Consider the following 15,783-nt stretch of genomic DNA (forward strand, 5'->3'; position numbering starts at 1 on the left):
CACTCTCTCTTCCTTCTTGCTGGAATCTGCAGTTTGTTGCAGATTTCAAAGCTGTCAACACCCAAATGTGTGACGCCAGATCTCAATACATGTGAAAAAACTAAGCCGAGGGACATGAAAATATGTAGCAGGCGAAGAAGATAGAACTTGTGCAGAATACATTTTGTGCAGTACAGAAAACTTTTCTGTGAACTCCATTTTGAAGTTGCATAACTCTGTTATCAGCCTGCGTAGGACAGGAGTTTGGACTTCATGCCTCTCCCTTGCACTTGAAGGTTAGAGGAACTGTCAGTGCTTTCACTGCAGAGAGTTTTACGAGCTGCTTAAATCACAAACCTGAAAGTATTAAAAATACGAGTGACTCCCAAGTTCAAGTGAAGGAAGTTGATGTTTTGATCGTTCCCCCTGCTGTTGAGAGCAGCGTCACCCCGCAGCCTGGCTGGATCCGGCTACCAGCAGGGCGAGCGGGAAGTGCAGCTGTGCACAGGCTCAGCTCTCCCAGTGCTCTGCCAGTTCCGCATGCACTCGCCCGGAGCCATGACACGGCTCTGCCCTGCTGCTCCAGCCCTGCTGCTCTGCACCCTTGCTGTGCTGCTCAGAACCTCTCTGGCAGGGGATCATGTGCCGATGCTGCTCTGGTCAACTCAGAGGTAAGAAATGAATAAAAGTGTATCCCTGCTTATGCTACTGCTGTGTGTGTGCACACAATATATTGTGCCCTCGATTATTGGTAAATCAGCTCTGGGCAGTAAAATTATCCAGTAAATAAATTTGCACCTTGGCCATCAAACAACCTAACAGATGATCTTACCCATTTTTATTTATAATTTTAGTATTCTAAGCTGACCAGAATGAAGTAAATGAATTCCGTAAACTAAAAATGTGAAGTAGATGTGCTTTATTCACCCTAAGGCATCTTTGAACTTCACTGTTACACATGTTGTGACTTAAAGCCACAGCATAAGGCAGTGACTCGAAAAGGAGCTGACCAAAAACTGTGTGACAGTTTTTTAATCCTTGCATTTCCTAACTTCTGAACCCTGACTTTTCACTTTAATGTTCTTTTTAACACAGGTTCTTAAATACACTGCTGTATGTACATGCATCAATGCATCAGTTGTTAGTCTCGACAGATCCAGAGACGCGTGAAATTCAGGGGTTTGCATACACCTATGAAATAGGACTTTGAAGCTGTCTTCAAAGAACCAAGTATAGACCTCTTTGTTTCCAGCCCGGAATTTTATTCATGCTCACTTTAAGGATTTTGTACTGGTAATTGGGATTTCCAGAAATATGGCAGGTTGGGCAACTCAGTAGCTTCAGGTGGATACTGAGTATGTAAAGTTTTGAGAAAACTGTGGATCATTTATTTACCACCTTTGCCATACGTTTACTCGTCTTATGCATTTCCAAAACCTGAAACTCTGCATATAACAATCCACAAGTTTGGAAAAGGTTTGATTTTTTAGCTTTGACTTCTTTTTTTCCCCTGAAAGAAAAAATAATGGATGTCTCAACATCAAGGCATTTTTATATTCAAAATACTTAGTGATTCACCACTATATAAGACAAGCACACATACGAGTATTAACCCCTGTGTTTAGAAACAAAGTAAATATTGGAAAGCACTGTTCTTAGGTTAAAAGTGATGCTAAGCATCTAAGGAAAGGTTAGAATGCTTCCTTTGCCCTACTTCCTGGTTGATATAAAAAACACACCTGTTGTCAATATAAACAAGATTTTATCACTTAATCCCACGTGGTCATAAAAGCAAACTTTCCATCAAGATGCAATTAGCAGCTTGTTCTAATGCAGATTGTTCTGGTTTATACAAATCTTGAGCAAGAAGATCAGGATAGCAGACTGGGTAAGCTAGTTCCATGTTTACAGGAACAGAACGTTTTGTGGAAGAAGTGTTCCTCCTACCATAACATTTGCATTTTGAAAAGAGAAGTTCTTGTGGGGCCAAAATTAGTTCTGGTGAAGGTCAATTAAGCAACTGAAAAAAAGTTTTTTGTTATTTTATAAAATAAAGTAATACTAACAGCAACTTTTGATTGTTAACCCGTAACTCTGTGCTTTGTATCTTGGTACTTCACAGTGATGCAAGGTTTGCAGTGTGTGATCTACAGGCCTATGAAATTTGGAAACTACTATTAAGAGTCTTAGGAAAGTTAACTGCAGAATTGCAGCTATTACCATTGTATTACTACTCACTTTGTAGGAACATGTCCCACCAGTTTAAAAGTTTAGCAATTCATTAATCAACAGAAATTGCATTTCACTGAACTATCACCCTTTCCCAGGTTATGTTATTATTTGAAATCCAAATAGTTGAAGGATACTACATTTTGTTCTAATGTAGAGCTAGTCAGAGTTTGCTAAGCCATATCTCAGGACAGCTATATTAGAGAATGTAACACTTTAGTCTCTTTTATGCATTATTACTGTACTGTAATCATGCTATTAAAGATAATGTTCGATGCCAGAAAGAGATGAAACCTTCAGCTGATGAACACATGCAGTGCAGAAAGCAAAGGGAAGTGTGATACCAGTTCTTACAGAGACATTAGTAAATCAAATGCCTCTTTCCTCTAGGAAGAAAAATGCAGATCTCTACTTGGAGAAAAGTAAGGGTTTTTTAAAAAAACAACAATCTTTCTCCATTTAACTAGAGAATAACTCAGTATGTCACAGTAGCCTGTTTTTCACAAAAGAATATATCACTGGATATTCTCCAAATAACTTTGGTGTGGAAAATTTGGCCTTTATTTTAAATCAGCCTTCAAACTAATATTCCTTGGGGATTTTTGTGAAGCAGGGAAGATTGAGAGGCTCTTCTTGCATATGATACACAGAAGAAATTTGATTGAGCCATTTTGAACCAATATTCGAAAGAATTTCTTCCTCTCCACAGATAAAGAGAAGTAGTTTGAGGAAATAAATTAATTAAAATTAGCTTTTGTGATTGCCCCCTCGTGTGTTTGTTTTAGGAATGATTTTTGCCCACAGTCATTGAAAATATATTATTTCCCCTTTTTTGTGCTGTGCTTATATAAGGAAAATAATCCTTTTCTGGCAAACCCAGATTATAAGTGACTTTGAAAAGGCATTAATGCCAATTAGTACGTTTGCACTGTTTCCTGAACTACAAGGAATTTACTGAAAAATCTGCTGAAAGAAGGTGTAACATAAAAAGGAAAATTTTATTCAGCTATTGCTTTATTGGATGCCTGTGGAGACTGTGTGCCAGCATGAATGCCAGTTTACTTCTGCTGTGCAGGGGAAAATATGATTTCTTAGATGGTAATCACAAGGTGACTGAAAGAGACAACTAAGAATAACTTGTAGTAAAGAGTTCTCAGTCAGTTACAAAGCAAAAATGTAAGCTCACAATTTAGAGTGATAGAAGTCTTGTTATCTTGCCCTTTTGGTGGGTCTAGATACAGGAAATCTTGAAATCTTTGCTTTCATCAAACCTAATTGCTCAAATTCCAGAAAGAATACTGTTCAGGGAAGAATCTGTATGCTTAATGTTGTCATGGCAGAGCAGTGAGATGAAAGAAGAAGCTACGTTGCTTTCCTCACTTTCTTTAGGGCATTGTTTGACTATTGGAAGAAAGAGAAAGCAGTTGAGTTTTAAGTTACCTCACACTTTAAGCTTCCTTAAGTTTCCTTAAACTTATGTGCCCCTGCACACACATTAAAGCGCATACATTAGCAGAGATGCTTGTCACTTTGAGCCCCCGTGGTTCTGTGGTGGGCAGTCAGATGCACTTGGCATGTGGCTGACTGCAAGGCATCCTTGGACACAAAATCCTGAGTGAGCAATCGATGGCAGCAATCAATATGTGTGCAGGCCTAGTGCCAATTTCACACCATGCCATCCGTTGCTGGGGGCAGGAGTTCAGTGGGGTGACCTGGTTGATTGCAGGCACTGATGCACATCCTCGGTGTATCCGTGACCTGGGGCACCCACAGAGCTCCATTCACCCTGCAGTTCCCAGTGACGCACCCAGTGAATCACACTGACTGGGCAAGGAAGGTTGTGCTGGAGCACAGGGCCTATGAGGAGTGGCTGACGGAGCTGGGGGTGTTCAGCCTGGAGAAAAGGGGGCTGAGGGGAGACCTCATATTGCTCTCTACAACTACTTGAAAGGAGGTTGTAGCCAGGTGGGGGTTGGACTCTTGTCCCAACTATCAAGTGATGGAATTAGAGGATACAGTATCCGGTTGCACCAGGGGAAATTTACGTGGCACCTTAGGAAAAATTTCTTCTTTCAAGTGGGGTCAGGCATTGGAACAGGGAAATGGTTGAGTCATCATCACTGGAAATGTTCTAAAAGCACGTGGATGTGGTGCTCAGGCACATGGTTTAGTGGTGGACATGGCAGTGCTGGATTGCCGGTTGGAGTTGGTGACTTTAGAGGTCTTTTCCAGCCTGTTTCTGTGATTCTATTCCTGTCTGAACCATGCTGAGAATGTTGTTGCTCTGAGCAGACAGCAACAGCACCCTCAGTGAAGGATGTAGCCTTTGCTACGGCCATGCATAGTGCTCAGCAAACTGTTTAAAAGGAACAAAATAAATGCATATGTAATATCATAAATTTAAGGCAAATGCTGCATTGTAATAGAATTATTAACTAACTGATGTAGATTTATGTTTTTATGATTATGAAGTTACTGAAGTTGACTGTTTGAAAGTTAAAAAGTGTCACAAAAAGGTGTTTTCAAGGTTAGAGAGCTAGCAAGAGCTGCTTCAAGGAACAGGGAATTTCTTAGAAGCAACAATGCTTTAAAAGAGGCTCATTAAACTTCTGAGGTTTTGAGTTCACAAAAAAAGCCTTTACCATTGTGCTGCTGCAAATAATTTAGTTTTGTTTGATGTGCTTTCTGTTAACGTTTATTCTTAATTGCAAATCCCCAAAGCTCTCAAAAGCTTCAATTTTTTTCTAAGATTATATATGAAATGGATTTATTTAGTTATTTTAAAAATAAATATACCAAGATACTCAGTGTCATTTTCTTTCACACAAGCCATTTTTTATCATCTCTTAATTTAATCTATCTGCTTTTCCATTAATATCATTAGTATTTTGGTGTGGCCATGCAAGGCACAAAGTCAGTATGAAAGTCAGTTCCTGAAGAGTCATTCAGAATCTTTGGGAGTTTTTGTGTTTTCAAATTTATTGATTTTAAAGGTTATACTAAAATTTTTGAAATTTTGAGGTTTGACTTCTCTGAAAAGTTGAGGCATGCCTATTGCAATTTCCAAGTTGTTTATGTTCATAAATATAAGTTAATGAGGATTTCCAAGCACAAATTGGCAAAGAAGTGAAGATGCTGAGTAAAACTAAGAAAATATCAGATCATTTAAACCAATTTAAAAAAAATCCTTCATCTCAGCAAGATTTAATTCTAAAGCTTGAAAAAAAGATATACTAGAATTCAATTTTCACTTCTACAGCACATTGCCCTGAAGGAGTCTTCCACATACAGGGTTTGCTCTAACACTTTCCAAAACCCCAGAGTCTGAAGTGAAATAGGTATCATCTAGTGCTTCAGGACTGCGCTGTTTTTGTCTCTGCCATGGGTGCAATTTGAGGCTTTCAATTCACTTTTAGCAATCTTCACTGGAATTACAGGGAAGACTTGGAGTGCAATACAGATTTCCCTTATCCAAAAGACAGCACTGAACCCCACCTGTGTGTTGATTTACCCTGTTCTGCCTCCATCTTAAGGGACTGCAAAGGTTGTTCTCATTCATAAAAACTTGCTGTGCAAGGGTCATTTGCAAATTGCTTTGTGTTAGAAAATTTAGTTTTTATCTCAACTTCATCCAATTGCAATCATATAAGAGCTGATGCTAGAGCACACAAAAATTCTCTAGATTTGAGTCTTTGTAATTAGAACCAGTTAGAGTTTCTTGAATACCTGTTTTCTCAAGCTGTAGCAATTGATTTACACCTTTACCTGGGTGAAGATGGGAGATAACACATCAAACTCAGGGTTTTCTATACACACTGTTCATTAGTCAAAACATCAAGGATCAAAATGTTCATAAAACTGTAGACCTGCGTTGCATACTGTTAAAATCCCAGTTGTGTTGAAAGAGCAATACCACCTCTTGTTTTGCCCATAACTGTTTTCTGTAGCAACAAAACCAAATAGCTGAGTTATTTCTCTGTCCAGTCCTCATAATGACAGGTTGGCAAAAGAGTTGTAAGCTGGGTGTCTTGAGTCATTCCATTCAGAAGAGCTCCTGCTGCTGGAAAGGCAGTTTTTCTGAGCAGGTTCTGTAGAACGGTTCCTTCATCATGAAAACCTTAGGAGAGAACTTGTTTACAATAACAGTGAAAAGACACTTCTACTTAACAAAAGTTTTACAAAAAAGTACAGGTTTGTGACAACTTGTGGTCTAGTCTGAGTTCTACACCTCTTGACCTCCATCTGCCAGCACTGCAAAGTGTTTTGGGAGCTGGGATGCCCTCTGGGAATTCTCTGAAGGTTTTTGACATCTTCTTCATTGCAGTTAGTTGGTAACTTTTTTTGAAGAATGCAGCTCTGGTGTTGTACACGAACAAGAAAATAGAGAGAGACATTACCCCTATTCATTCCTGCTGTAACACAGTCAATGTGATATGGACACAAATGGTCAAGTTCTTTTTCTCTTGAGTAGAATGAAAGTAAACTGAACAGCAAAGTTGATCTTAAACTAAAGATGATGATTTCATTACCTGCCTCTGCATATTTAAAGAAAGAAGAAGTATCATCATTGGCAACAAATTTTACAGAAAAAGAAATGATTCCTTTGTAGATCACAGTGGAATGCAGACGCTGCTATGCACGAAGGACACGTGGTCTCAGCACAGGAGCTGACGGTACTCTTGCAACCCCTTTTTACCCAGAACTCCAGAAACCTCGTCTTGTTCCTGCAAGATAGGGTACGTAAATCATTTTGTTTTCTCACCAGTACTGAGCACAAGTCTGTACCTAAATGAGATGCCATGGCTCCTTCTCACCAGCCTACTCTCTTTGTTTTTCAGCTTAGCATAGATGATTTCACATACTTCAGTGAATCCTATGGCAACAAGAATCCGTTTCAAAATGTTCAGGCAAGCATTTATCTCTTTTATTTCTTTCTGTGCAGTATTTAAAATTAAAAAGAAAAAGAAAGATGTAAGAAAGATGCAAACAGATGACAATTGGGAAAATGGAACTGAGTTGAAGAAGTTTTCCTATTTAAATTACTGAGATTATTCCAGTTTAAACAGATGTGTTAAAGGAAATCAACTGAGTTTGCAGATATGTGCTTTGTAGCTATTATATTTTTAAAGACTGTTTTCACAATTCATCATAACTGACAAAATTGTTCTTAAATATGCTACAATTTTCTATTGTAAGAAACAATATAAACTTCAAGACCAACACCCCAAAATTCTGTTTTGAAACCATAGGAAGAAAAGAAGTTATAGGAACCAATGACTGTTTCCTGATTTTCAGAATTTAATACCTATTTTGTTTTCACAGAAATTGAAGCTCATTCAGGGAGTTAGCTGTTTTATATTTGAATTAATATATCACTAGATGCTGTATTGCCTTAATCTTCATGGAAAAAAATAATTCTAGTTGATTGATTTGAAATAAACTCTAGGCATAGAATTTAAGATGGAATCCTCCTGAGTCAGTCAACAGCTTCAAATTCTGTCCTCACTGAGAAAGTTTATGGATTTTGTGCACAGCGTCTATGGTTGTACTTACATGACAGTTTATTGAAATGTAATTAGACAAAATGTTCACTTGTAGAAGTCATAAAGACATGAAGACATTCCTGGAGGCAGTGCAGGATGAACAGAGCTATTAGTAATGTAAATGGTGTCAGAGCACACAAGGAATTGTAAATTCCCAAGCACCACACAGCAAGCACTATATGTAATTAAATACATAAATATTCACATATTACCTGTCTCTACATCTATACTAAGAACCTCACATCTTCCTTGTATCACTGGAACTGGAGATATTCGTCTCTTTGTCATATAACAGCATTTTAACACTGATGCTGGAACAGAAGAACTATTCAGAGTATTTACATGGGTTTTCTGAGGAATGAATGGGAATCATAATCATTTATACTGTAAGGATCAGTGGTTGTGTCTGCAGGCAGATGCACTAGTTCTTCTCTGCTGTGCCTTATCTTCTCAGGGTTTAACATCTCTGCAAGGCTGTGTCTGGAGCAAATTTTTGTTGCTGCCTGACTGCAAAATTGGTTTGATTTCAGAAGCTGTTCGAAATGCATTGCAATGCATGACATTGCAAGTTCCTAATAATATGGTGGTCTTATTTAAGTAGGCCCTGGATGTTTAAGAGGAGGGATATCAAAGTATTTAAAGCATTATTGTTTTGCCTTGTAATCAGGACTCCATTAGCCCTGTAGATAGAGATTAAAGGCTTTAAAGTCTAGAGATGAGGCCAAAGACTGAAAGGTTTAGAAATCAGGTGGTATACGGGGAGACTGGGGACCTAGTGAGGGCTGGTGAGGAGATCTTCAGCTAAACAAAAGGACATGTTTAAGTAAATCATTAGTCTGTATCTGGCAGATCAAAGATTTATAGCCAAGTTTTTACAATCTGAATAAATGTCAGCAACTGTTTGCTTTCTGATCTTGCCTCTGTTCCCTCTGGAGCTGAAGAAATTTTTCCTTCTTGTGGCTTCTTTAAAACTGGAAAGTTTCTTTTCACAAATTGTTCACCTTAACTTCAGCACTTCCTACATTTGTTCCGTTGGACTTGGCAATCTCAGTGCTTTTCTAGAGTAGTTTCATGGATGTGAGGTGCTGAATGTGAGTGACAGAAAATGGGATATATAAATTACATACTTCTTTTTCACCTAGGTGCCCATAGAGAGAGTTTTGTCAATATCTATTGACTAGAGTTTGCTTTTTAGGGCCAGAAAAGGATCTTTATAATCATCCATATTGGATGTAACAGAGTGTACAGAAACTTGCGCAGTTGCTATCGTATTAGTTGAACTCCACTTGAGATACTTTGGGTAAGAAATTGATTCTTAATCTTACTATGAACGATTGCAGTAATATTCACACAATACAGGACAAAGTGAAGGTCAGATCTGAATTTTCTCACTGGGGAAATTAGAATCTTTGATGTTGCATAATCACAAGTTTTATCCTCAAAGTCTATATTATACAAGTGATTAGAGACGCTTAAATAAATGTTCCATTGCTCTCAAGCATCCTCCTTATGAGCTTCAGAAATGCAAACTTATTCATGAACCTAAACTGGAGATTTCATTTAGAATGTATATGTGCATGTAGCAGCATGTGTACTACAAGAAGAAAGTGTTATTTGAAAAAGAGTTATGAGCTTGCAAAGCCCAGAAAGATTTGCAGATATTAGGTTTGTTCAGCCACATTAGCAGCTGTTCTGTGCTTTTGGTATCAATGGGTTTGCATGCAATAAAAGAATTCTATTTCCAGTTAATATAAAAGAAATCTTATACGTAGATCATTTATCTTGAACTTTCAAGCAACTTCTAAATTAAATAATAAAATACAAAGATTAGCATTTGGGGAACTTCTTTGTCAAGCAGTTACCTACCATACAAACTATATTTCTTTAATATTAGCTTTGGGTTTCCCCAGACAATGCTCAGCTCCTTAGCACTGCAGGGTATGTTAACACACTCCAATTAGTGGCCAGCTGTGCAGCTACATAATTATGACTGTAAGTCATTGCCATTTGTGGTCTAACTCCATCCTGTCCTCACTCAGTGGTCATAGACTGAGCATGTGTGATACAAAGGTTCCAATAAAGTTTTGATTGTCTTTATTTCCTTTCTTTTAATTTTATTATATTATTTTTTGGCAAGGGAATATGGACAGAATTGCATAATAATCAAGATAAAAGTTCATCATAGATTTTTTCAGTGACATGATGTTTTCTTCTCTAGCCTTTTCTAATATTACTAATACTTGATTTTTTCATTTCCGATCACTATCAACCTCTGAATTACCATTTTCAAAGAGCTTTTGTAACATTCAAGGTTTCATTACTTGGGGTAGCACTCAGTACTGAGTCTATTACCTATTATTGTGTATATAAAATTAGGTTTGTTTTCTTCTCACCCTGTACTGTGCTACAATCAATTTACATTGAATCTTACTAGTTATTCAGTTGCCCAAGAAGTTGTCTCCCTGTCCCTCTTCTGTTCCTAGCTACTCTGTGCTTTCCTTTAGCAGAATACAAAATCAGGTGTTTCTCAATATCCTGCTCATTCTCCACCCCCTTTTGGAGTTTTCATGTTTTGAACAAGCATGGTTGCTGAAATCCTAAAATGTGTAGAGCAGCATATGGGTATTGCAAAGAAAAGTGCACAATTGCTAAATGTCAAGAGGGGCAAACAAGAGGCATGGGATCAGATTGTCTGCCTGAGGTTAATGGATTGGCATCCAGCTGTGTCTACCCTTCAGATGAAAAACAGTTGAATACCAGTGGCTGGAAGAGGAGACAGATGGCAGTGCAAGCATTGGTTAAGAGCAGAGGCACAGTTCACGTATTACTCAGTAACGTTACATTTTATATCTTGCTCTACATTAAATGAGTAATCTGCTCAATATATATCCTTGGAAGAAGTGGCTGTTGCCATTCTGGCTGCTGCTATGGGACGAGGGATTAAAATATTGAAAATAAAACAAAATCATTGAATTGCTCAGAATTTCAGGTCTAAATTCAAATCTGTAAACAAATCAAAATTAAATGTTTAATCTTTTTCTTCCGAGAAGTGCTAAAAATGCCACTCAAAGACCTGTGGACAAGATCAGTGCTTTCAGCTCTATTTTAATTTCTGCAGTTATTATTCTATCAGTCTGGAAAATCAGACAACACTGCATAATCCTCCCTTATGAGCATCTATAGAAATGTGAAAATTACTATAGCCTTTGCCTAGGGAGGAAAATGTGAGCAATTAGAAAGAATCAGAGCAGGTCAGAAAAGTGGTAAACAGTCAAAGAACAGACAAAAAGGAAAGAAGTAATAGTTGGAGAAAACTGTTAGGAGTACCACACCATTTGCATCAGAGGGAGAGAGTCTCTAAGACCCTGAAGATCTGAATGTTGGATCTAGTGACAGACTTAATCTAGACTTAAATGTAGAAAATAGGAAAGCAAAGTTAACAAGGTGTAAACTAGGACCCAGTGAAAAAGTGTATTCTAGTCTTCATATTTGCACTGGGTTTCTGTGGCAAGACTTTGGTAGCGGGCAGGCTACAAGGGTGGCTTTTTTGAGAAGCTGCCAGAAACTTCCCCCACGTCCGAAAGAGCCAATGCCAGCTGGCTCCAAGAGGGACCCCCACTGGCCAGGGTCAAGCCCATGAGCAAGAGTGGTTACATATTTTAAAAGGTGAAAAAGTTATTGCACAGAAGCAATTGCGTCCCGAGAAGAGAGGAGTGAGAATGTATGACAGAAACCAGCGCCAGGGTCAGTGAAGAGGGAAGGGCAGGAGGTACTCTAGGCACTGGAGCAGAGATTCCCCTGCAGCCTGAGGTGAAATCCATGGTGCAACAGGCTGTGTCCCTGCAGCCCATAGAGGTTCATGGTGGAGCAGAAATCCACCTGTAGCCTCTAGAGGGTCCCATGCCAGGGAAGGTGTATGCTCAAAGGAGGCTGTGATCCTGAGGGAAGCCCATACTGGAGCAGGTTTGCTGGCAGGATCTGTGGCTGTGTGGGACTCCTGTGCTGGAGCAGTCTGTTCCTGAAACACTGCACCCCATGGAAGGGACCCACGCTTGAGCAGTTCATTAAGAACTTCAGCCTGTGAGAAGAACTCACCTTGGAGAAGTTCATGGAAGACTGATTCCCATGGGAGGGACCCCATGCTGGAGCAGGGGAAGAGTGTGAGGAGTCCTCCCCCGAGAAGGAAGAGGCAGTAGAGATAATGTGTGATGAACTGACCACAGACCCCATTCTCTGCCCCCTTCACCAGTGCAGGGCAGGAGGTGGAGAATCATAGGTAATGTGCCTGGAAGAAGAGAAGGTTGGGTAGAAGGTGTTTTTAAGATTTGGCTGAATTTCTCAGTATGCTACTCTGATTTGATTGTTAATAAGTTTAAATAATTTTCCCAAGTCTGTTTTTCTTGTGACTGTAATTGGTTAGTGACCTCTCCCTGGCCCATGAGCCTTTTATTTTCTCTCCTTTGTATAGCTGAAGAGGGCAATGGTAGAGCAGCTTTGGTTGGCACCTGGCATCAGGCCAGGGTTAACCACTGCAACATTAAATATGGACTACATTAATTTTGATGATTTTCAAATCTTCATCTTGTATTTTGTTTCCCCAAATATTTCAAGTTGATTTTATTATCAAGAAAAGACCCTTGAAAAGATGTTTTTTGACTATGCAGGTTCCAAATTTATAGAATGAGAATATTTTTCAATTCATTTCATTCAAATATCTTTATCAGCTGTGAGAATTGTAAATAAAGTGAAAGATACCCTGATGCTTTATATGAACCATTTCAGCCTGAGCTTTATGATTTGTACCTTGAGTATAAAGATGGAAAGTTTATGACATGAGTTTTCTTTGTGTGTGTCTGGAGGCTGTGTAGACACTGAAATCTGCAGCTTTTTAAATTAATAGTTACAAATTAGACACTTGTCTGTACCCTGTGCTATACCACCAGGATGTACATAAATGCAGGGTGTTTATTATGCAAAGTATGACTCTTAACTGAATAGAGCTGCTGGAACTGGAGGTGTCTGACATTGATCTTTCTCACCTCCAAGAGCATTTCATTAGAAAGTCACCTGAGCTTTGCTTCTGGCAGCATTCATAATCAGTACACTCTTAGCCTGAGAACTTCTACATCATCTATCTCTCCTCTTCCACCATACATGTGGAAAGGACAGTAAAAATTCGTTATTCCCAAGTGCTTTAAGCTTGCCACAAGAAAGTTCAGGAGCAGCCTGCAGCCACCATCAGGCTGGTGAGAGTTCATGTGCTGTTTACTGTGGTGGTTCCTCATCTTGAATATTAAATTAAGGATACATTAAAGAAAAGGTTGTGTTTAATTATTAAGCAATTAAATATTAAAAAAGTAAATAAACTATTCATAAATTTATTACAGGAAATTCTTCAGTCTTCTGCTTCATCATTAGTTTTGCCAGCTGTTGACTGCAAGGCTACCAGGTATCTCCTGAGCATCCTACAGGAATCAGAAGATTGGAAGTTAACAAATGTAACTAATCTCAATATCTCTCAGCTGGAACTGAGTGCATCTAACCCAAATTTACTGGTGGTTCAGCTACAGCCACTTGCCAGGTAGGAGCTTATCACAAACAGACCTGAGTCACATGTGTGCATGATTTTTAGAGCTTTTGAAAATGCCAGCTGTATTCAGGAAGTTCAGAAAACAAAGCGGAAACTTGTAGGGCTATCAAAATTGTTTTTCTTGCAAGGATGAATTCAGTGTTTTTCAAAGTCCCCTGATGAATTTACCAGGTGTAATAGATGAATTATGTTGAGAAAGGCAGTCAGGCATTCCAATTTTGTCTGCCTCATTATATGAGAACAAAGGGGCAGCTAATAAAACTAAATGGCAACACACTTTTTAGCAGAAAGGCTCAATTATTTTACTCAACACATGATTAACCTGAAGAATTAATTGCTAGAAGGCATTCCAGGGGTCAAAAATACTGGCAGGATAAATAAGCAAGCAAATAAACATACAAACAAACCTGAAGCTATAAGAGCCTGATTTTCATCACTCTGGAAGGAAGGGGGGTATAATTCTTCATGTTTCCAGCCCTATGAGGACTGTGATCTAACAGAGATAGGGAAAGACTGTTGCTTCAGGTGACTGTATATTTAGAAAATATAAGGCTCAGTTTCTCAGGTTCTTCTGTTTATTCTTCTTCCCAGCTTGTTACTTGGGTATTTGTATACCTTGGTGTAAGGTGCCAGTATCAATGTGTCCTAGAGAAATGCAATTTTAGTTGTCACATTACTGTACAAAAAGAGGCACGATGACTAATTTTAAGGAGCTCCTGTACAAATGTTAAACAAGGGACCAACACCAAGCCAAAAAAAAGCTCCTCAGAAACTGATCAAAATAATATCAGCAGTGTGTCTTCTCTGCTGCCTAGCATGTTTGAGGGGTTTAAGAATTAGCTGAAGATGTGATTCTTGTATTTTTAATGGCTTTGCAGAAGAAAAGGGTCATTAGGAGGAGATGAAAGAATCACAAAGGGACTGACAGTAAGCCTTTTATCAGTCAGTATCTTCATACATTTCTGATTCACATCATTCTTGCCTAGAAAAAATTTTTAATTATTTTTCTCCCTCATTTTCTCTAGTGGTTTAAAAGAGATTTCCACCCTGGAAGCAATTGCTGAAAATGGTGAGTAACATTGCCTAGATATAACTAATATTTCATCATTTAAGTTTGTTTTTTCACTTGAGCAGGTTGAATTCTCTAGTTCCCATGCTTTGCTGTAATATTAATATTTAAAGGTTTTTATCCCCCTCCTCTTCTACACTATGGGTGTCTTAGTGTTGGGATACTAAGTGTCTGATTCAAAATCCACATGGATACAGCTCTGTGACCTGAAATGTAATGATAATTCACCTCTTCTTCAGGCATGGGCCTTTGCTCATTCTCTGAGTACAAACCCTGCCTCTCTGTGCAGCTCAAGCTGCCTCCTTTGATCTCACCTGGCACATGGCAGCTGGAGGTGCCAGGCTCATCTGCCAGTTCCAAGGCCTTGGTCTCAACAAAGGGTGTCTGCATGAATGGGAAATGTTTTTCTAATCTTTATAAAACTATACTGATGGCTTTCTTTGCCTTTGACATCAGTCATTTACTGGTTTTGCAGTTATTAAACACTGCTCGTTAAAGTTGAATCTCTCCATATAATGCTATAAATTTTTTTTCTTGCCTAGTATCTGATTGAAAAAGAGTTGCCATACATGAAAATGGCACTGAGAGGCATCTCATTTTTTTGCAGGGCTTTCACTTACTACTCTAAATTAGAGATCGAGTTACAAAGCCTGCAAATCACTGAAGTGGTAGTTTTGGGAGTATAAAGTGTAGTGGGCTGATAATTAAACAGTGTTTGACCATTTCTTCTCAGAACCAGGGTTATAAAATCAGAAGCAGATTTGAAAATCAGGAAAAAAATACCTTTGTACTGAAATCAGTAGCGTATTCTTTTCTCGTTGTTTTTATAGTAGTCCAAATTTAGTGGGTTTTATACTAAAATAAGCAGTTGGGTTTTCATCTCTGAATTGCACAGGAATTATTTTGTTCTCTTTTTTTTGTCCCCAGAGCATATTAGGTAGTTGAGCCTTAATGAGTTGGCTTAATACCGGTCTTGGCTAAACAGTGGCTTTTTCTGTATGGGACATTTCTTTCATCAGCTGCATGGACTCAAGAATAAACTTCCCAAGCCCTAGAATCATGGTACCATAGAATGTGCTGAGTTGGAAGTGACCCACTGGGATCACTGCATCCATCCTGACCCTGCACAGGACATCCCAAGAATTACATCATGTGCCTGACAGCATTACCCAAATGCTTCTTGAGCTCTGTCAGGTTTGGTGCTCTGCCACTTCCCTGGGCAGCCTGTTCCAGTGGTCAAGCACCCTCTGGGTAGAGAGCCTTTTCCTGATATCCAGCCTAAACCTCCTGTGACTCAGTTTCGTGCCATTTCCTTGAGTCCTGTGACTGATCACAAGAGTGGTGAGATCAGTGTCAGCCCTCCACTTCCCCTC

The 15,783-nt window shown here is 38.9% G+C and overlaps 1 protein-coding gene across 2 annotated transcripts in view; it reads left to right on the forward strand.

Moving 5' to 3' along the window:
* The first annotated feature begins 309 nt into the window (after positions 1–309).
* LOC146443294 (V-type proton ATPase subunit S1-like) overlaps positions 310–15,783 on the forward strand; it is a 45,717-nt gene continuing 30,243 nt past the window's right edge. The window contains exons 1-5 of one of the 2 annotated variants that reach the window (XM_085042155.1): positions 310–650; positions 6,818–6,944; positions 7,047–7,115; positions 13,139–13,332; positions 14,367–14,410. In XM_085042155.1, the coding sequence (XP_084898281.1) occupies positions 520–650; positions 6,818–6,944; positions 7,047–7,115; positions 13,139–13,332; positions 14,367–14,410 (565 nt within the window). In that variant the 5' untranslated portion in view covers positions 310–519. The remainder of the gene's footprint in view (positions 651–6,817; positions 6,945–7,046; positions 7,116–13,138; positions 13,333–14,366; positions 14,411–15,783) is intronic. The other variant, XM_085042163.1, reaches the window with a different exon arrangement.

This window comes from Lichenostomus cassidix, chromosome 1Aa (assembly GCF_008360975.1).
Source record: "Lichenostomus cassidix isolate B80296 chromosome 1Aa, HeHo_3.0, whole genome shotgun sequence".
NCBI lineage: Eukaryota > Metazoa > Chordata > Aves > Passeriformes > Meliphagidae > Lichenostomus > Lichenostomus cassidix.